Below are 23,527 nucleotides of genomic sequence, written 5' to 3' on the forward strand. Positions count from 1 at the left end.
CTTAAACTACCAGAGTTAGTCTTCAGCTCTAACTCTCTAGAACAGGGGAAAAATGATAGAAGAAAACTGTTTAGGATTAAATTCTGGGAGACAGGACATTACTCTGTTTCCTACTATTTTGGATTTCCCTAAATCTTTCAGAGTTTTGTGAATTTTAGTAAAAGACCTAATTTTACTAAATCGTTCAGAGTCTGGCTTTCCTCATCAGTAGATTTATAAAATTACTTGGTTCAAATTGAGGAGCTTTCAGCTTTTTCCATCTTAGGCTCTCAATAAATATGGTTAAAGCAGAGAAAAGTTATTTGGAATCACCATTCTGAAATACTATAAGTACAATTGCAAAGACCTAGAAAAATCTACTGGACTTAAAATGAATGCCACTTTTCAATGGCAGGGAAGAAATCCTATGGTATATTCAATTAATTGTGTTGAATTTTGCATATGGCAGTACTTCATATTGTCACTCTGGTAACAATGGTTTGCCATGAAACCCAACAGTACAAAGATTTAAGACAAAGCAAAACAAATTTGGCTTAAGATGAAAAGATTAATACATTCTAATAACCAAGAGTCTGTTGTCAAGCAGGTTGTCCCATCCAAAAATACATTTTCTTTCAAGATGGTATGCTAGTTTCCTGGTTACAATTCAATTAATCAGTTCTTTTTATAGTCATCTAAGTTTGCAATCTCCCAGAGTCAGATCTTTCCATATAAACAGAGGGTAAGAAAAATCTTAAAAGCCCAGGCAAGGAAAACAAATGAATGGTTCCAGTATTAAGTGACTTGATGAAAACTAAAAACTTAACTCGTCACAATATAATGATCATAGTGGGAAACCACTAACTATGCAGAAAAATATTAGAATTACATATACATATTTTAATTTTTTCATATTTTATATATAGTCTATATATTAAATTATAGCCCTGTGTTATATTTCTTAATGTCTGCATGTATGCACAGATTAATACGGTGAGAACGTGCAGTTATATTGCCTTATGAAAGACATACCCATTTTAGAACGGCTGACATAGCCTATACCTCTAGGCAATTTAAAAGGTGACATTTTGCCTTTTATTATAATAAAGACAAAGAGCGTCTGGATTTGAGAAGAGTCAGTGAGGGAGAGGGTAATTCTAGTATTTATGGAATAAAACCCTAATGTGCTAATAGGTAGATTGGTTTGGGAAATAACACAGCAGACACAATTACTAGGATTGTCTCTCTTCCATTCTCGCAGGCTCCAGGATAAAGAAGAACCAATTAGCCCTCAACAGACTATGACCTTGAAGACTACAGCTCTGTGCATAATACGGCTGAATATGCTGAGCCAGAGAGAAACAGAGAATCAAGTCCTGAGACCACGGAAGAGCATGGTTCAGATATGACAATGCCTTTTAAAAAAATTAAAGCTGTGACAGCTTCGTGCATGTCAAAACCACGCAGGACGATGAAAGAAAAGACCCGGTTCTTCTGTGACTAAGCGACAGTTTCTTAATGGAAGAGCAAAAAGTGAAACAGATTGCAAAATGACAACCTAATTCCAAGCTTTTTTTTTTTTTTTTTTGCTTTCCTTTCGTTAATGGTTACAAGATTCTTAACCAACAAAAGCAACCACTTATGAGTGTTTGAAAACAAAGCTCCCTGGACCAAATCCCTTTCCAAAATAAAAGGAATACAGACGCACAATTTTTAGGATATTCGTGTTTTTGTTGTTTTCAGGCACTAGTTCAAAAAATTAACCCAGAGTGTGCCACACAGCAAACCCTATAGGCAGTAAAGTGTTAACCAACTGTGTAGCCCTAACTTTTCAGGAGAAAACTACTTCCCAGACAGCTTTTGTAGGCTTATCTCCAACGCACTGAGAAGGCTGCAGCTGTGCATCTGGCCAGAACCGGCCACTGTGATGCTTTTAGGCAGCAGTAAATCTTTTCCACTCAATAGAAATGCCAGAAAAATCAATGTCCTGGTTTGGAAAAAAGACAAGAAACTGCATGGAATGTATAATCTATTAAAACACTCAGTAGAAGAATTTACCTTAAAAAATAATTTCTCAAAACATCACAACATACTTTTTAACATGGTCCTAGATCAGGAAACTGTGCTGGAGTTTTCTTTGTTTGCCTCTGATGACAAAATTACAGGGTTTAGTTGAAGAGTTTTTCATAGGGTCCTCTTTCTTTTTCTGGACAGCTAAACCTATTCAGGCACATGTTAATTAAAGACTTAAGTTGAAAATGATAAAGACAAAGAAGTAACCTTGTCTTCATGGTGAATTGTGCTTCTCTTTGCAAGATCTGTACTTGCTTTTTATAGCCTGTCATTTCATCTGGGTATTATCTCCCGGTCACTTTGCCAGGTGGGAAGAGGCGGTGAATACAGTGATGGCTGTCAGACCTTTAATGACACTTCAGGGATTTGATAAAGATAAAAAGCAGTGTCTGCAGAAAGGAGGTTCTTCCCTAACTACACCTGAAAAACAAGCCTCTTTTTTCTTTAAATCTTTGCCACGGAAACTCATGTGTATGAAATGAGCTTGAATCACAAGCACAAATGAACTTTTTCTGCGTTTCTAGAACACACGGCTCTCCTTCATACTGAATATATCTGAAAAAAGATGTTTGTATTCTTCATTACCATCTAGAGGGAACCAGAAGGGGTATTTCATCACCGAATCCTTACCCTCAACTCTCCTTTAACTCTAAAAGATTTTACACACGTTATTCAGAACCAAATTCTCTGATCCTTTATTTTTTTCTAAGTAAATAGTCTCAATGGTGAAAAGTGATAGAAGATAGAGAAACAAAAATAAATTAGAAACACTAAAAAAAAAAGCTATAGAAAACTCCTCTTCTATAATGACGTTTAGAACAATCTGACTGGTCATGGTTTCATCCTTGACAACTTTTCCATTTTAAAGCATTGCAATGACCCAGAACAAACAGCAGTATATCGCTCTGTATTGTTTTAAGAGCGTGGCCTCTCTTTACTCAGGTGACGGATAAAAAGGACACATCTAAAACAAAAAAACGATGTACCTTACTAATGGATCTTGTACTTTTTAATGACTGTCAAGGAAGCTACTTAAACATTTGATTACAGAAAACAAAACTAATTGGACAAACCATAATGGAAAAGAATATGAAAAAGAATATATATATATATGTAGATGTATAACTGAGTCACTTAGTTGTACAGAAGAAATTAACACTGTAAATCAACCATACTTCAATAAAACTTAAAAAACCTAATTTGGGAAAATCCTTTCATGCAGATTTGTACCACGTCCTGAATAAAATAAAACTGCCCCATAATAAGGGCTCAGCAACTCAAACTACTATCTGAGCACGACAGCAACCGTCTGATACTGCTGAGAGGTGAGTGCTATAAACATCTAAAGATTTCATGCGGTATCAGGAAGAACCAATTAAAATACAAACGTGGGGAGAAGTGGTTTAGGGAACAGGAAGAAGAGATGGAGAAAGAGAACAGGCAGCTTGGGCTGGCTGGGAGGCAGAGGGTAACAGAAAGGTGAGGAGAGGTGATCGGAAGTTTATATGGGAAAACAAAGAGACACAGGATCATACTCACTGCTGTACAGAAGTCATGTTTATATATATATATATATATGGATGGTCTGATGTTTTAATCTTAAAAAGTGTTAGAAATCAGTGGAATGTAACTGAAATTCAAGCATGGCTCCCAGACGCTGAAGTTTTGGGTTCCCCACCCCAGCCAGATTTAACAATCCAGGTAGAGGGAGTTGCTGCTAGAGCATCAGTTCTAACCAGCAGTTCACACGGTCTTTTCACTCATCTCTCCACGCCACCCCGGAGCATCCCAGTCACATGATACACTTAAACCAAACCATGCCATTAAAATCCAAGAAGAAAAGGACACAGCTACACACTCTAGAGAACACTTCTGAGGACCTCAAGCCCACCCCTCTCCTTTACACATCATCATCCGTCTGTCTCTACTTACAAAGTTTAGGAGCAGTCTGGAGATTAGTTTCTGTTGCTTGTGGCTGAGTGGCTGCCTTGGGTGTTCTCACCTCAGGGTTCCGAGTGGGTGAAGGGAAGGATGGAGCAGTGGATGGCAGGAAAGAAAAAGCGAAAATACGATTCTTCGGGGTTGGTACCGCTGAAGGCTCAGAGGACACAACGGCGTTGTCAACTTGCACTGTAACTTGAACCTCAGTTTCAGAGTGAGCCCTAGAGACAGGTGAAGTGTATGCCTCAGATGATACCCACACAGCTGAGGCAGCAGTTGGATCCAGAGAAATAATAGGGTCCTGGCCTAACCCTCCGGGGTCAAGGTGAGTGGGAGAGTCATACTCAAAAATCTTGTCCACAAACACCCACTTGAGGCCGGCGATGCAGAGGCAGAGGCTGACTAGGCAAGCCAGAATGGGGACGATGCAGATTTTCTCTGAGTTGAGGCAACCTCTCAGGCGCTCAGCTTCCAGGCAGACACAGCAGGGAACAGCCAGGCCCACGAGTCCCGGGGACCTGCCATCTTCGGTCTGGGTCTCCGGCATGTCTTCTGCTGCCGGAAGCCCATCCAGAGATGGGTCTGCACTCAGCTGAGTGGAGGGGCTGGAGGACCTCTCAGCAGCTGCCTCGGACATGTCTGGGGGAGAAATCTCCATCGGCTCACCTCCAGAAGGCCTGGCCTCCCGCACCGTCCATTACCATCCCCCAACCAAATGATACAGCATCTTACAGGGGGAAATCGATAAGTCCTCCAAGTCCAGAGCCATTACCGAAAGCAAGAGGAGTTCAGGAGGAAAGCAGGCGGAGAAGAAAAGAAAGCCTCTAGCAACTACCAAATAAAAGTATATTGTAATTCTTTACTGCTGTTTCTGGGCCACTTTTGCAGTTCTTTTAAATGCTTCTCCAAAGCATCCCGGCTGGTCAAGAAGGACAGAGGCCAAAAGAGAAACCGAGCTGATCTGTTGGTCAGTTAAGTAAACCAGTAGCCCAAACTGAAAGGCATGTTTCTCACCTCGAGCATCTGAAACTGGGGTCTGCTCAGATGGAGAAAACAACTGTCATGCAGGAGAAGTAAAAGCAAAAGCAGGACCAGCGGCGGCGGCGGCGGCGGCAGCAGCGGCGGCGGCAGGAGAGGCAGCAGTGACAGTAGCAACAGCATCCTGTTGTGTTAACGCGACGGCTGAAAGGGGCTGAATCATTACAGAGCAGCAGGTGCCTGCCCTCCGAGCATCACTGCAAACAGTCTCATCGCAGAGGGATCTGAAGGCGAGAGCGCGGCCAGGAGGGGCGGTAACTGCGCTCCCCGCCCTGCCTCCACCCCTCACCCGGCAACCAACTATTCTTTGTCCTTCCCGAGCGCTCATTCACTTTCTTCCTCTGCGGCTCTTCCCTTCTTCACCGTCTCTCTCCCTTCCTCTCCCCTCCTCCTCCAAAAGCGTTCTCTCTCTCTCTCTCTTTCTCCCTTTCTCTTTCTTTTTCCTCCCTCCTCTCCCACCCGCCTCCCTCCATCCGCACTCTGGGGCTGCTGGCTGGTCTGAGTAAAATCAGTTATACCCAGCAACGCGGGACTGCCAGTGACTTCCTATTTTATCCAATTAGAAGGAATAAAGGCCATCAAATCAAAGAGAAGCTGGCAGGCACCAGTTAAGCTTAGTCCCCATGGCCCCCAACCCCGTTCGCCTCCTTCTCTTTTTTTTTCTCCCTACCGAAGCTGCCCCAGTTTTCCACCCCAACCTTGCTTGTTCTAAGTCTTGCTGGCTCTCTTTCCTGCACCCACTGTTGGGTCAGAAAAAGCCAGCGATCGATGCTAGCAATCTAACAAAGCTGGGATGGGGCGCAGCGGGGGGAGGGAGGGATGTAGGTGGGACCTTATGGGTTGGACCTGAGGCTTGGCAAAGTCTGATATCTGATTCCTCCCCAGAGAGGTAAGCTTTTCAACAGCAATTTCTTCCTGCCTGCTGCTGAGAGATAGCATTCCTTCCCCAGCCCTCTAATAAGTTTTGTACACCAAGAGGACTGTTATTACCTGAATTTTCAACCAACAGCGAGAACATTTTTTTTTTCTAACCATGGACAGCTCTGCCTTCAGCCCTTTTTGCAATGACCGGGTTAGACTTGGTGATGCCCAAGCGTGAAGTGCCGAGTGTATGTTGGAGGATGGGGTGCTAGGGGAGGGGAGAGAGGTTCATATGTCCCCACTCTGGTCCCCTTTAAATTTCCATTGCCCTGTCCCACTCACAGCAGTCCTGGACTAATGTCCAGCAAACAAGAAATGCCGGTAAGTAAGAGAGCTACAGAGGAAGCAAAGGCTCCCACTTCATCCTGAAATTAGCCTTCATTGTGACTCCACACTGTTGGAGGTTGAATTCCCTGGGCACTGTAATATATACCACATGTCTTCAGCTATAACTGCACTGCAAAGATTAAGAAGAGTTTTCTATAAGAGCATGCCTTTGGGGTGAAGTCTCAGTAGCTTTACCTTACAGATAATTTCGATGCTGACTTTTTTCTTTTTCCTTTTCAAACAGCAGTGGTTAAAAGACTGGAAGAAATGCACTGTACTTTAATAGAGTCCAGGCTGCCCTGACCCTCCAGTTCGTTGTGTGTCAGCACACGCGATACGCATCTGAATCTTTAATCCACACTTTACTGTGACTGGACACCTGAATGGTTTCCAAGGAACCATTTTGCTCACATATGTCAACAGGAGTCTTAAAAACTGTCTCTAAATCCATACTACATAACCATCATGTGAGTCCCAGAAGCAATAAAATTTAGAGCTTAAATCCTGAGAGAATCTGCTTTGAGCACATTATGTTTCGTATAGCACAATCTCCACTGCTTTGAAATATTTTTAAGCTCTGAGTGGGCATGAGATAATATTATCATTTCTTTCAAAACTAAATTAGCCCGTAATTATAAGTGATTTAAAAGGTAGTAATATCTTAAAATGTGTTTGCAGTACTATCACTAACAACAATGACAAAAGCCTGAAGCAGTTTGCATAATTGTAATTATGACTCTGACAAACTTATGGGCAAAATGAATTATCCTTAAGTTCATCTGTATATAACCTGTACTTACATACCAGTAACTGGTACTTTAAAATAATTCATATGCCTACTTTCTAGCTTTAACTATTTGATTTTAAAGCAGAGATTTTTCTTAAAGATTCTAGCAATGGACGTGAAATTTCACATCACAGAAAATCTATATAGAGGCAATTACAGTATTCAAACTGAGAGGTATTAAGATGTTAATTATCAATATTCATGTAAATTCTCAAAATCAATATAGGCAAGTAAATATTTGTGCTAAATTAGAATAATTTATAATTCCTTTAGATATCACCCAGGTTAAATTTGTGGTACTTAACTCCTCAATTCTGCCCCAAACCAATATTTCACTCAAGTATAACATACTGGCATTTCACCCACAGCCAAGGTCACCTAGATTTCAAAGACCAAAATGGGGTTCAGGTAGCCCAATCAGGCAGCTAAGAGAAGACACTGAAAACAGTAACCTATAGTTAAGAAGAGTGGTCCTTCACTTGCACCAATAACAACTACTCACCTCACCTCGATCATTAAGAACAAACGTACTCAGCAGACAAAGAAATTACTGGGCACTGCTCTAGTCGTCATATTAAAGGTGACCAACACTTACAAAGGAAAAGAACAGATTACATAAAGGCTAGGACAGAACTTCGGAGACAGAATCCTGTCGGCTGCCACAGCTGTTTTTTTCCCCTGGACTACACAAATCAGACTGTGGGATGTGTATGTGTCCTCCCTGGAGATGCAGCCTATGAACACTGTGGCTTCTTGGAGCTAAGATCAGCTTGCAGGGAGCCAGCAACCTATAAAGTTGTTTCCCATCCAACTGGAAGGTAAACTTAATTGAGGAAAGGGAGTAGGACAGGAGGTAAAGAATAAAAGGAATTTTCCATTAGTTCTACCCTTGAGACTACGAGTCAGAAGTTGCCTTTATCCCTTTACCAAATCTCTATAGCAATAAAGAAGTGAGAACAGGGTAGTGTGAACAGGATTAGGGATCAGAATTCCGTCCAATAAAACATGCATGTTTGTAGGAAGAACTGCAAGTACACCTCACTTTAACCCTTTAGGCTCCATCTCCAATAAAGCTCAGGAACACCCATATTTCCATGTCCCTCTAAAAAATGAACAAAAGACAGATTTCCACTACTTTTTAAAACCACATTACCACCTCCTTCATAACAACAAAAGCTACCTTTTTTTTTTTTTTTTTCTGTACGCGGGCCTCTCACCGTTGTGGCCTCTCCCGTTGCGGAGCACAGGCTCCGGACGCGCAGGCTCAGAGGCCATGGCTCACGGGCCCAGCCACTCCGCGGCATGCGGGATCCTCCCGGACCGGGTCACGAACCCGCATCCCTTGCATCAGCAGGCGGACTCTCAACCACTGCGCCACCAGGGAAGCCCCCAAAAGCTACTTTTATTGAGCTCCACCATTGTGCCAGGTACTCTGCTAGGTTCTCAGCATACATGATTTCTGACCTTCGCTCATCCTGTATAGTACATATTATCTTGAAAATAATTTTTAAAAACTGGACTCAGGCAGCTTAGATAACTTAGCCATGGACATACAGCTCTTAAGCAACAGAACCAAGATTAGAACAAAAGTCTGACTCATGCTCTTTCTACTGAAAAATACTGTTTCTCGTTTTTAATCAAAAGAAGGCATCTCATTACATATTGCTTATCTATTACTTCAACGGGAAAAATAAGTGAACCAGAAAGTGTAACCATGAAATAGGCATTTTAATTTTACCTTAATGTAGCTGGTAAATAAACTTAAAGGTGCCTAGTTTCCACAACAAGAGGCTTCTAAAATTCTGCCTAGGGATTTTCAGAAGTTCCAAGAATTAAGCATAGGTTTTTAAAATATGATCTATTTACAGTTTCAATTGAATGAGCTCTTGCACAGTCTCAGTTCCTGGATTTTCCTTGGAAAGCTATTTCAGTTACATATTGCTATGAAACAAATTGCCCTGAAATAGCTTAAAACAACAACCACGGTGTTGTATCTCACTAGCCTGCAGTTTACTGGGTTCAGCTGAGTGATTCTTCTGCTCCATTAGATGTCAGCTGGGGCTGCAATCCCTGGAGGTGTAACTGAGCTGAAACATTCAAGGTTCACGCACATGACTGGCAGCTAATGCCACATGGCAGCTGGGAAGACAGCAGGGACTGTTGGCTGGTGCACCAACATGTGGCTTCTCCATGTGGCCTGGGCTTCCCACAGCATGGCAGCTGGGTTCTGAGAGGGTGCAGCCCAAGAGGGAGGAAGTGCGAGCTGTAAGTCCTCCTTAAGACTGACTCTGGAAGTGGCACGGGCTATGTCCACTGCATCCTGTTGGCTAAGCAGTCACAGTGCCAGCTGAGATTCAAGGACGGGGGAAATAAATCTTGATGGAGAGTGTGACGAAGAATTTGCAACCACCGTTAATCCACCACGGCAGTGAGGAAGTAAGTGTTAGTAAGTCAACCTGGCTCAAGAGGAGACTCAGTGACGTAGAATGGAATTCGGCAGAACAAAGTCAGAACACACGTATTTCTGATACACAATATTCCAGCTTCCTCCTAAGCCAGCTTCAGTGAAAGAAGCAATCCTATTATCATCCAATAAAAAATACTCAAATTCCTCTGCTACTTCAGGTCAAGCTAGGCGACAGCTTCTGCATTCATTTTATTTAATTATCAGAAATATTTAGCGTAACTCCAGATGAAAGAAGATGAAAGAGGATGACCATAGTATGTAAACTTATTTTCTCTTTTACATTTTGTTTTTGGTGTGTTGGCTATTTCACTCTGAAAACATTTAACTCTGAAAAAGTTTACCCTTGCTCCTTAAGTTTATGGCTGAAAAAGTAGAATTTACTTTGTGGCATCTAAAACCATGACGACAGCAGTGATTTCATTTTTGGATTACAATCTTTGAAGATGACTATGATAAGTTGTAATGATTTATTCATTTGCTAATGAACTATGAAATCACGATTTTCACAAGAAAGCTTCAGGGCCTAAAAGGATCCCTAAAACTTGCTGCTTCTTATAAGAGAAGCAAGTACTCAAATGGATCCGCTATCCTCCTCCCATCCGTCTGGAAATCTTCCCCATCTCACATCTCAGCTCCTCCATGGAGCCCTTCCGTGCTCCCAGGTCACAGACACAGCATTCCTTAACGCTACTTTTATTGGGGCACATCTTCCAAGGTGTTATTATTATTATTATTATTATTTTGCGGTACGTGGGCCTCTCACTGTTGTGGCCTCTCCCGTTGCGGAGCACAGGCTCCGGACGCGCAGGCTCAGTGGCCATGGCTCACGGGCCCAGCTGCTCCGCGGCATGTGGGATCCTCCCAGACCGGGGTACGAACCCGTGTCCCCTGCATCGGCAGGCGGACTCTCAACCACTGCGCCACCAGGGAAGCCCGAGGTGTTATTGTTTAACTATGTTACGTATATAGGACCGAAGGATGTAATTTCTTTGAAGGCCAGGAGGTCTATCAGTATCTGGCTATCCCAAACTAGAGCTCTGCTATCCGTTCAATACATACATTTTGTTTGGTTTTATTTTTAATTGCGATTGAATTACACAGATTACGGCACCTCTAATAAATTGGCAGACTTTTTTCATGACCATCTATCTATTCAAAATACCCTCTATACTCCCCTCCATTTTTTCAAATCTTTTAATGTCCAGTTCAGATATGTGCTTATCAAATTTTTATGACTGTTCCCAGATACTACGCCTTTTATGAATTTATCTTCATTTAGGGAAATGCTGTTACCCCAACTATGCTTAACTCTCACCTACCACAGATCATTTCAGTGGATGGAAAGTTGGGAGTAACCCAACATTTAACTGTTTTTCCTGTAATTCTCTCTTCAACCAAACAGAAAAGTTCTCGGAGGGCAAACCAAGTCCACGTGCTCTTTGATGTTCTTCTACATTACTCATAACGCTAAACAGGTGAGATGAAACTCAGGTCACCTTACTGGGCAGGTACTTTTCTGCCCACTTTGAGGATGAGTCAAGAATCTGATTCTACTTTATTCTCACCCAGTGAAAATTATCTCAGAAAAGACTTTTTGACTTAATTGTAAGAATTATTTTGTGAGGATCTGTATATACTATTTGTTATTGACTCTGGGTCTGTGTCCTCATTTTGTAACAAGATGATCAGTTTACTCTGGCACATTTTGTTCTTTATAAGTTTAGATCCTTTGATTTCAGCTACAGCTCGAGACAGTAAATGATGTCAAAGGTGAGGATGTGAGAATTTTATATAGAAAGATGTTTTTATTAAATCTGATGGTTATAATGTGTTTACTTTGAAAGAACCTATTGTTTTCTCACTGCCCATAAGTAAAATCATTAGTTATATACAAATGGTTTATTTTGTTTTTAGTTTTCCACGTCCCCTTTCTTTTACAATGACCCTGAACATGTTTGAAACTAGATGGAGATGGTGGCTGCACGTCCTTGTGATAAATGCCAATGAATTGTTCACGGTAAAACGGTCCATTTTATGTTATGTGAATTCCAACTCAATAAAAAAAAAAATTACACTGCACACTCATCATGGTTTCAGCTTCCCCAACATTTACTGTTAAAAGGAAAACATAGTCTATCTGACCACTTTTACTAGTGGACTGCACTCAAATAATGAGACTTTGTCATGTATAGGTTGCCCTTTCTTCTACAAAATCTTAGTAGGTCCTGTAGCATTGAATCTCTGACAATTATTAAGAACTCTAAATTGATGTTGATGATGCAATACTGCATCCCAGGGAACTCAGAAGCACAAAGATATAATAAATTGATGTGTCATTGAGAGTTTCAATTCAAAAAAAGTTTTATGAGAAAATGAGGACGACTTATAACTCCAGCTCATTTTATGTACTCAAAATATTCTTTCTCATTGCTCAACACCATTCCATTCCCGTATTCAGAATATACCAGAAATACGAGCAAAAAGTGGCGAGAGAGTGGCAGTTATTTGAACTATCTGTATTTTCAACAAGGTGTGCTTTGTTTTGAAATGTGTGATAAACTCATCACCGGAATGTAAATTCCATAAGGGCAAGCACTTGTGTCTGTTTGCACCACTCTATCCCTACTACCTAGAACATGCCTGGCACACAGAAGGCACTCAGTTAAGTATTATTGAGGTAATGCATCAAAATGGAAACTCTGCTAAAGAGGGATGTATAAACTATGGGAAAAATATCTTAAAGACATGGATATGCCGTACAGAGTTTTATTTGTGTGAATAAATGCAAATCCTATTAAATTACGCTGTGTATGATGGAAAGAAGGAAAATCATCTTTATAGTGACTACTCTGAGGTTATATGGCTGGATGGTCATTCATAATGTTTAATACAGCAATATATGTGGAATCAGTTGACTTGCACTTTGCTCTGTTTCATGAATATTCACTACTATAGGTTCACAGCACAGAGCAGCACAGCTAAGAGATAATTTGTTTGTTTTATTCTTAAATACTGTGGCAAATGTCACAAAAATACAAGGGATCATCTGTGTTTTTAAGTGCATGGACATGTATAATCTTATTTAAAGAAAATCATAAAGGCTGTACTTTGATGCAGTAAGAGAAATTAAACAAAAGGAAGAAATACCTCTGATAATCAATGCTAATTTAATACAAATTCAGTAAAGTTTCAAAACATGGAAGTTTTTGAACTTGATTTATACTTAGGCACCAGCTATTTGTTTATAGCTCAGCTGCTGGTCAGCTGACTCTATAAACTGGTCCCCAGATGAATCAAAAAATGTAGCGTAGAGCACCTCACTCTTAACAAATGCCCTAGAAATTTGTTTTTTAAATCTTCTGTTTCAGGTAGAAACTGTTGAGCATGAGGTGGTCCACATGTGAAGGCAGTTATGAATTACTCATAAGAGAGTACCATCTACTCAAGAGATTCTGAAACATCAATATAAAGCCACGTATAAAATACGCCTTCACAATTTACCTGAAATAAAGGAAGCTTGCGGAAAGGAATGGTCTGAATCGTTCTACTTTTAAATACAATCCAAATTTGTAAATCTGAAAAGACTTCAGCCAGAGGAAACCTGTTAACAATACACATTTTCCTTAGAGTCTACACAGTTCTCGCCTTGTTGCTGATCAAAAGAAAAATGTAAATCTCCACCAAAGGGGAAAAAAGGAGTGATAAAAATATATGCAGTTTCTAGAACTGATTTGGCATTCCAGAGAGCCGTCTAACCCGTGCTTCCGTTGTAAGGTCATAAGCCTTACGATACTGATACAAGCGGAAGTATCCCGTTTAAAATCAAATACCAGCTCTATATTTTTCTGCTATTTCTCAGTCCAAGGGGTGGGAACTCTTTCTGCACTGTTGCAAATTTTTATTACTTTAAAACTATGAATTTGAAAGTCATAAGACAAAAATATCTTATGATTTGACCTCCCATTCAGAACTTCCTGTCATAAATCGTACCATGTATTGCTAGAGTCAGATTTGTTTAAGAATGACTTGTTTCTTTTCTCTCTATCTCTGAAATTATGTGGAGTGAAAGGATGTAGCCTTAATGCAAAGATGAACTGTAATCTCAAGAATAGTTAGATTTCAATTTTTTCATTGACTATTGGAGCTGGAACAGCCCTCACCCAGGAATTTTATCTTATACAAGAAGGAAAAAAACAAAACAAAACAAAAACCAGTCTCCGAAGATAAAAATAATCTGCCTGGAGCACCAAAATTAATTTCAAAGTCAAGACTGGAATTCAGGGCTATTGCTTCTCCTCTTTCAACTCATTTCTACAAAGGGAACCTCTTTAGTTATGTGCTAACCATGTAGATATCCTTGAGTTACTGCCAGACAGTGGATGGTTTAGATTTTCTATCATTACCGCCACGGGTTATCTCTATAGAAACATCTCACTTTGACCTTTTACTGCAACTGTTTCTACTTGGAAGTTTAATCTATATAATGCTCCCATGACCACTTTTGGTCACAATTCTACTGAATATTCAGACCCTTTTTCTGGAGGTTATTAAGAAACGAATATTCATATTTAGACTCATTCAACAGCATTTCATCATTAAGGGGACACACAGAATGTGGGCTCTAATTGCTTACATGAGAAGGTCCAGAATAAAGAACCTAGAGATTATCATACTAAGTGAAGTAAGTCAGACAGAGAAAGACAAACATACGACATCACTTGTATGTGGAATCTAAAAAGATGATACAAAGGAACTTATTTACAAAACAGAGATAGACTTACAGACGTGGAAAACAAACTTATGGTTACCAAAGGGGAAAGTGGGGGAGGGATAAATCAGGAGTTTGGGATTAACATACACACACTACTATATATAAAACGGATAATCAACAAGGACCTACTGTATAGCACAGGGAACTCTACTCAATATTCTGTAATAACCTACAGGGGAAAAGAATCTGAAAAAGAATAGATATATGTATATGTATAACTGAACCACTTTGCTGTACACCTGAAACTAACACAGCATTGTAAATCAACTATACTCCAACACAAAAGAAAAATTAAACTAAAAAAAAGAAGGTATAGAATAAAGAAACTTTAGTGAATGGAAGGGAGCTTATCCTCAGGAAAGAAGACTGTCACTGCAAAATAGGGATCAGCCCAGTATTACTGCGATGAATGATTCAAACATATACAATATCAAATGTTGTCAATATCTGAGAATTGGTGAGCCAGGCTCACATCCTCTTTTAATCTGGAGAATTAGAAGTCTGGGACACAGGAAGGAGTGACTGTCAGGAAAAGGAAAAGGAAGGCTTCTGATGACTGAGTCATACTCTGAAATACGATGACTAGAAAATGCCAGGTCCAAATATGAAGACTTATTCCAGAGAAACCTATATTCTATTTGTTGACATAATCCATCACCTATATATTATTTTAAATAATATAATAAGACATATACCTCATGCATGCTGGAATATTTGGAGGCAAGATGCATTCACATATGCAACTTACTTGAAACTGCATCAAAAATAAAAAGCTGATTGATAGATAAATGGATACACATTTGATAAAGCAAATATGGCGACTGTTAACCTGTAAAATCTAGAGATTGGGCATACATTGCTTACAAGTCATTCAACTTTTCTGTGTGTTTCAAAATTTCATAATGAAACGCTAGAAAAAGTTTAAAGAGACTTTTTCATGGCTGTTTCTGACTACCATATATGTAGTATGTTCCGATGCCATACCAAACCAAATAATCTACCAATTCCACATTCGGTAACCTGCACTCAATTATTCTCCCTCCTCCACTGCACGCCGCCTCCCCACCCACCTTCCCCCACCACACTTACTTTAAGATGAATTCCAAAATTATATCAAGAATATAAGATTCACCATAATTTGAATCATTGTCTAATGACAATGGAGTATCTTTATACGACAAACCATTAGCTGCTGCAGAAAATCTAAGAGCTTTTCCTGACCCCACCTCCCAGACCATTCATTTATTGAGAAGGGATTTTTTTTTTTTAATGTGATACTTCACTCACTAGGGATTGGAACATCTATGAATAACATGAATAGGGAAATTGTACAGTTCATTCTACTGACAAAATCAGAAAGGTTGGACAGTAAGCTTCAGTTGGTTGAGAAAAAAAAAAAAAGAATCCTTTTATTGTTAAAGACACTCCCATCCTGAACATATCTTTTTCAAAGATCAACTGGTCAGTGGACACTATAAAGCCAAAGGGTCTGATGTGGAAGTTGAGTTTCTCCACTGCTGTATTTCCCACCCAGTTATGCATACACATATTTCATAAAACTATTAAATATTTATGACACAGTACAAAGCCCCTCTAAAAGCATCTGTATTTAACTAAATCATGTCACTGACAGCAAGAGGCATGTACAGCAATTTAACCTAGCAGGAAAAGTACTTCTTTTACATCTCACTGCAATGCAGAGAGTTTCAACCATACGCTTATTTCTGTCCCCACATACTGTCCGTAAGAAGGGAAAGCTTAACTTAAGTGGTTCAAAGGGCTTTTAGACAGGCTTTTCAAATGAAACATAAATCTTTTGAAGTGTTTCTCAAAAATTCTTTCCTGAGGCTTTGCCAGGACTCTGTCACTAGAGGTCAGACAAATAACCCATCCTCAGGTTGTCTCCTTAACCCCAGGTTAAATACCTGGATTTAGCCCCATCTTTTCTTATATCACCACGTCCTTCCAAATGTTTGCCGTAGTCTATCACTGACTGATGTCAAAGGCATCCAAAAAGTACCCATGTCCAAGTGCATCCCTCTCAGTCTTCCCTTTACCCACAAGAAGACTCCAAGTTTCAAATGAGCATATCAAAAGTTAAATTGTTAACCACTCATATACCTTAATATCAAAGAATCTGTTGAGACAAGTACTAATACTTAAGCGTTTTTTAAGGTACCTAAGCATTTGGTGATGCAAAAGAACAGCAGAGAGAGAGCTCTGAAATGAAAAAAAAAAAAAAAAGTGCAAGAGAAGGCAAAACATCTTTGGCATCTTAGGCTGAGCTACCTGTACTCGTGGAGACAGAAGCGTTCAAAATAACCTCTGGCTGGTAAAAAAAAAATGTGTTGAATGGGTACAAAAATAATTATTTTAGTGATATGTATGCTGTCAAAAAATCAGGGCTAAATGCTTGAGCTGTCCAACTCAAAATGAAATATTACTGTTAGTCAGCCAACATACAGCAAGTGATTAGGGAATTTGCTGCTCAGCATTTAAACTAACTTCTTTCCACACTCTGGCAGGTAAAAAATGGAAAACCTCAGGATGACCTGCTTCTCAAAAGCAGATTGCAGATTTTAAAGTCGTGGTATTTTATGTAACGAAAGTAACTTACATTTCTAAAGGCCCACAATATATGTTAATTTATCTACATATCCATCCGCCCATCCATCCAAAATAATGTTTACTAAGTGGTCGCTTATGTCCCTGGCATTGTGCTGAGGCTTATAGATTTGGTAGCAAGAAGGTAAAAGAAGTTCCACCCCATAATCTCTCTTTTCTCTTTAGTAGCAAGTGAGGTTATCTGCCGAGAGAGAAGGCATGATTCAACTTTTGAGCGTGGTAAGGTCCTAGTCACCTTGGAAAACATATGAGAAGGTTGACTGTAAAAACCAGAAGCAGGTCAGACATCGCAGCAAGAATTAGATACACATCAGTCCTTCCTTATTTATAATTCTCACTATCAGGATCCTTACTTCTCCCCTTGAGAATTATATTTTGAAAGTGCATCCAATGGAAGGAGACTTTAAAAAAGTCATTGGAGGGTATTATGCTAAGTGAAATAAGTCAGACAGATAAAGACAGATACTGTATGATATGACTTACACGTGGAACCTAAAAAATACAACAAACTAGTGACTCTAACAAAAAAGAAGCAGATTCACAGATACAGAGAACAAACTAGTGGTTACCAGTGGGGAGAGGGAAGTGGGGAGGGGCAATATAAGGGTAGGGGATTAAGAGGTACAAACTATTAGATATAAAATAAGCTACAGGGGGAATTCCCTGGTGGTCCAGTGGTTAAGACGCCGCACTTTCACTGCCGGGGCTTCAATCCCTGGTCAGGGAACTAAGAGTCCACAAGCCTCATGGTGCAGCCAAAAAAAACAAAAAAAAAAGCTACAAGGATATATTGTACAACCCAGGGGATACAGCCAATATTTTATAATAACGATAAATGGAGTGTAACCTTTAAAAACTGTGCACCACTATAGTGTACACCTATAATTTATATAACATTATACTTCAACTATACTTCAATAAAAAATGAATTTAAAAAAGTGTCACAGATGGGCTTCCCTGGTGGCGCAGTGGTTGGGGGTCCGCCTGCCGATGCGGGGGGCGCGGGTTCGTGCCCCGGTGTTGGGGGGGGGGTCCCGCGTGCTGCGGAGCGGCTGGGCCCGTGGGCCGTGGCCGCTGGGCCTGTGCGTCCGGAGTCTGTGCTCCGTGACGGGAGAGGCCGCGGCGGTGGGAGGCTCGCGTACCGGAGGAAAAAAAAAAAAAGTGTCACTGATAACATAAGAAATGATTTTTCTGTTGAGCTCTACAGGACCTGGACCCAAACAAGACTGAAGTGGGGCGAGAGAAGGAAGAGAAAAGAACACGAATAAATACGATAATGAGAAGGTTACGTTCACACACATATCACAGTCTCCACTTTGGACATATTTACTTCTCAAATCAGTGTACCTTTTTCTTTTTTTTTAAATTTATTTATCTACTTTTTCATCTTTATTGGAGTCTAATTGCTTTACAATGGTGTGTTAGTTTCTGCTTTATAACAAAGTGAATCAGTTATACATGTCATATGTTCCCATATCTCCTCCCTCCTGCATCTCCCTCCCTCCCACCCTCCCTATCCCACCCCTCCAGGTGGTCACAAAGCACTGAGCTGATCTCCCTGTGCTATGCGGCTGCTTCCCGCTAGCTATCTACCTTACGTTTGAGTGTACCTTTTCCTGATGCGATCCACTTAGTTATGTTGTGTGGCTGAACTCCGGCCACGATGAAACCAACCTATTCAAATGATGTTGCCGGTAAGTCCATGAATCAAAGAACTTTAACCTACTACACACCGTAATGCCCCTCTATTGTATACTGATTCTAATATGAACAAGATGAGGGAAGAAGACATGCCATAAACCCAGAGATCAGCAGGAAAGTTTACTTTCTCTCTTTCAAGTATTAATTGGAAGAAATTAAATCAGTACTGGGAAACATTGTGTGTTTACAGCAAGTTCAAAATTATCCATATTAAAATGAAAAGGGAAAGTTTGGTCTTTAATGACTCTTCTGCCATCGATTTCCCACATATTTTTTAAAATGTGCCTTTTCTCAGTTTTTCCAGATCCGTGCTAGGTTGATCTTATCCCTGCTGGCTTTGAGAACTTCATTCTTTCATTCACTTATTGTTTCCTAAGTGCCTAATACGCGCCAGGCCCTGCACAAGACTGACAAAGAAAGAGGGAAGGAGGCTGCAGTGGTTCCTGCTTCCAAGGTGTTACATAAGGGACTTCATTTTCCTAATCCCACTCTGGCACGAATGCAAATACTGCAGAAGTGAGAGTCCATAGTCTTAGAATAGATTCTATTTGTGTGGTAGACACACTGTAGAGTGATTAAAGAAAAAAAGAGAGAGAGAGCCCAGCAAGAAATGCTTTTTGTTGTATATGCATGTCTAGGTTTCTCAGATTTTCCTTCACTTAGGATCCAGTTACGAAAACATTTACTTCTGAGAGCGTTCTGTTTTGACGAGTGATGGAAGAAGAATGCAGAAATTCATTTCCAGAAGGGACCATGTCCAGGCAAGAGGCCTTTAGAAGTACCGGACAATAGGAGGCAGAAAAACCTAATCCATCTATTTCCATTCTCAGAAACTATCAAAACAAAACACCCATCAAAACAGACTGGGCTATAGTAGAAATCTGATGGTGGGTTGATTTTTTTTTACAGTTCTTTAAAAAGTTTTTTCCTTGACTGTTTTTGGCGGGTGGACTAAAATTAAAATATATATATATTAATACATTTTATTATCTTTTTGATGAAGACTTCTTATTTACTGGTGACGCCAATGCACAGTTTTAAATTTAGTTACCCAAATTTCCTGAATTATTAAGGAAACATTTTAAATGCATAGAAATTCTGACATTTCTAAATATAAACATCAAAAAGAAAAAAGTATATTACATACACACAGATTCAGATCTGAAGATTTGATTCAATAATTGGTTGCTTGTAGAAGCTAGTTTAATCAATAAAGAAGGTCAACGAGATTGAAAGAAAGAAGTATTAAACATTTTGACTAACATTAGTTCTGGTAACTACCTAGGTTCTGCAAAATCACTGACGTGGAAAGACTAAAGATGACCAAATAAGCTTTACTATTAAAGTTATAAGTTATCATCCTCATAAATATATGAGCTGTTCAAATACGAATTGATGGTAATTAAAGAAACCAACAATAAAATGATCAGAATTAATAACTTTTATCAAATTAGAAACATGATTTTTCCTTTTTTCAATTAATTCTGATGAAAATATACAGAGCAATCCACTTATTCAACATCTAAATCAATTTGAATTTTTTATCCTTACAACATAATTTTAATGCTGAACACTGTCATTCTGTGAATTTCCGATAATGGTATTGCATATCCAATGAAGAAAAGGATATATATTGGGGTAGAACTTTCTTATTTTATATTAACATTGAAGGTGCATTTGAAAGAACATTGCTGAAACAGTTTTTACTTTTTAAAAATGGTGTCCCTTGTTTAAGTGCTAATATCCCTTATGCTCAAAAATAAAACATTAATTTTTAATTCTATAAGTAACACGTGAAAGTTAAAAGTATGACGTATATTTCTTACTTTGCTCTTAACATATTAACATAGCATTTCCCCTTCTTCATTTCCAATCCAACAAAGTGTTATACCGTCGAGATACCTGGAGCATCAGGTATTATCTTTAACCAACATCTCATCTCCTTATTGCTCTTAAGGACAAGTGTACACACACCCAAAAAGTCAGTGAATTCTGTGCAAACTAAAAGAGGTTCTTAAAATGAGGAGCAAATTAGATCTAATTACGGGTGATGGGAGTTTCGAAAGGTCCTAGATTAACATTACAAGCACTTTCCATGGTAAATTAAGCATGCAGTTTAGTCAGCAAAGATATTTTTATATATCTTGTTTATGTCTACTATAAACATCATAAGCATTCCTTTAGCATTTAACCCAGTGATTAATACATCTATGATGGCGTCAGGTTCTAATTAGTGAGTAACTGCCTGCAAATATTTCCACAACTGTTCATCTCCCAACTCTTTTACCCTGACTAACAGAGACATGCTTACCAAAGTCTAAGGGTTCATGTAGTTACAGGAAACCAAATGCATTATTTATAAGGATGCACAGCCTAGAAAGTTCGGCTATGCCGCTTACCCTAGCAGTAGTAGGCTCTAAGCTATTGGCAACAGGAAGCTTGCCAGTGCATTAGAAAATGGGATTGAAGGGATCCCTGCCAAATAAAATAGCTAAGTAATAACAAACGTTAAAGAAGAGCCTTGGGGGTTGGTGGGAGTCCTGAGCTCACCGCTGAAGCACAGTTCAGATCACCAAGCTTTTGCAGTCAATGCAGAAAGAATAATACTAATTAATTCTCTGTGTCTTATCTTTCTTGAGTGCTTGCTTTTTAATTAGCTATACATTGTTTTTTATGAATGTTACTATAGTATCTGTATACAAATGAGAAAATTACAATGGCTATAAAATAGGTATGGTGCACAGTATCAGATTTCAAGTGTAGGTAGAATTAATTCTGTATTTGTACTGTCCACCCTGTTTATCAATCCATAATCACTGTTTCAGTGATTCTGGACAAATCAGTATTTTTTTCCCCTTTGATTTCAAAGAAAAAGAAACCTGCCACAAAAAAAAGCCATAATTTCTTATTCTTTCTGTGTTCAAAACTGATATATTGCTTCAGAGATACCTGTCATGACTTTAAGTAGATTTTGAGATAGTGCCATTCAAGTTTCATTTTCTGTTTAATCATGGTCAGCAACTTGGAATTTACACCACAGTGCAACAAAAGGCTGCCGGCTTCAAATGTTAACAGCAGCAGGGGATGAGAATGCCATCTTGCCTGCGGGGGGGAAAACCCTAAAAATGGACAAAATAAGTCAATCTAAACACACACACACACACACACACACACACACAACTTACTGTAGGAACTGTTAAAAGCAAATAACCTTCCATATCAATCTGACATTGAAACAAAAAGCTATGGTTTTCATTCTGCATCTCAAAATTGATCTGAAAATTACCATCAAAATCAAGGATGAAGTAGTTGAGGCTACGTATCACATATTTACGCTTATTCTTTTCTTGAATAACCTTATTCTTCTCTTGAATTTAATATTTAATGCATATACCTGTTTATGTGGAGGAGGGGAGGCTCATGGTATTCCTTCTAAATGATCCAAGTACCTAACAAATATAATTTGTTACCAAAAACTCTCTAGTTTTAACGCCTTTTATCATGGTAAATGGGCATACATATTTCTGTACCTTGCTCAGGAACCTTGATTCATAGAACTGATTTGGTCCAAGTGATAAAAGTAGCCAAGTGGTAAAAGTAGTTGCAATGATCACATGGCCTTAGAGACGTATGATAGAGGTCACAAGGGGAACTCTCCGAAGGTTTTTCTTTCACCCTCTCCCTCTACTATCAGTGCGTATAAAGAACACAGGACATGGGGTCAGAGAAGCTGGCGTGGAACTTGTTATATAGCCTTGACAAATACTGAATTATCTGAGCCTCTCAGTTACCTCACCTATCTAATGGGACAAATAATATCTATTCTCAGATGAAAGTACCTGACACATGGTAGGTGCCCAGTAAAAGACATTGTTACACTTCATTATTACTTTTTTAATGATAATAAAAGAAAAATCAACCTTATTAGCGCCACGGCATTCCCTTACTCCCAACCGGGTGACTCTTCCGCACCACAGGGAGAACAGCGGCCAACCAGTTAATATGTAGATTTTCATATAATTTGCAATAATCCCATCTAAGGTGAAACACAGTCTTATACATCACCATGTAAACAAGTATTTATCATAAAATGAAGAAACCTTCAAGATATAAAATCCAGAAATAAATTTAAAGTAGAGGTGTATGGAGTGTGAAATGCTTCTCAAAATGTTAAAAGCTCTAATAAATATGATTTAAGCCAATGTGAATTTTTTCAACTTTGATTTTTAAATATTTAAATACATTTTTCATGATTGAAGGTTTAGGTGGTTTTCCTATAATTACACATATGTACAACTTTTAGAAATCATAATAATCTAACTAAAAAAAAATCATCTCACTATTAACGTTCATATCCGTTTAATAAATACTTCCTGGGAACCAGCATATTGGTGTGTTATAGGAATGGAAACACAAACCAAAATTCCTTCCTTCAAGACCTTATATGCTGGTTTGGGAGGTGATGCACATATCTGTGACAATTGTTAAGTGGCAAGTTTGTCATCTGAAGAGCTAGGAAATCACCAAGAGAGTATGGCTGGGCCTTGGAAGATAATCTAACATCTGGGTATAACAAATCATAGAGTTTGCTTTTATTCTTTGATTAGACAAAGACTTTTTTTTTTTTTTAACAACTTCAGAGCAACATTTTACTAGAATATACCCAAGTCTTCACTTCTTCTAAAAAGGTGGGAGAGTACGACATTCTTAAAATTATTGAGACTATAGCTGACCCTATTCTTCATGAAGACTCTCTCCACCAGAAGCCTCTATTAGACTTAATTCTGAATGCACTTTTTACCCAAAAGGTCACAGCCAACATTCTAGAAACTTGAAGAAAAAAAAAACAAGCAGAAAATTTTACCATAATACTAGTTTCTGTGTGTATATATGTAGT

At 39.1% G+C, this 23,527-nt stretch overlaps 2 protein-coding genes across 15 annotated transcripts in view; both read right to left on the reverse strand.

Annotated features, from left to right (window-relative positions):
* The window catches only part of NRG1 (neuregulin 1), a 1,014,644-nt gene that overhangs the window by 114,445 nt on the left and 876,672 nt on the right, over positions 1 to 23,527 (reverse strand). For 2 of the 14 annotated variants that reach the window (XM_067721979.1, XM_067721977.1), the window contains exon 1: positions 3,985 to 4,936. The exons of 9 other annotated variants lie outside the window; for them this stretch is intronic. In XM_067721979.1, coding sequence (XP_067578080.1) covers positions 3,985 to 4,651 — 667 coding nt within the window. In that variant the 5' untranslated portion in view covers positions 4,652 to 4,936. Of the gene's footprint in view, positions 1 to 3,984; positions 4,945 to 23,527 lie in introns of those variants that run through there. 3 more of the 14 variants (XM_067721978.1, XM_067721988.1, XM_067721989.1) reach the window with 3 other exon arrangements.
* LOC137216122 (uncharacterized) lies at positions 4,966 to 5,471 on the reverse strand. The gene has a single exon (XM_067721993.1). The coding sequence runs from the start codon at positions 5,152 to 5,154 to the stop codon at positions 4,966 to 4,968; it is 189 nt and encodes a 62-aa protein (XP_067578094.1). The 5' UTR covers positions 5,155 to 5,471.

Source organism: Pseudorca crassidens, chromosome 21, assembly GCF_039906515.1.
Source record: "Pseudorca crassidens isolate mPseCra1 chromosome 21, mPseCra1.hap1, whole genome shotgun sequence".
Taxonomy (NCBI): domain Eukaryota; kingdom Metazoa; phylum Chordata; class Mammalia; order Artiodactyla; family Delphinidae; genus Pseudorca; species Pseudorca crassidens.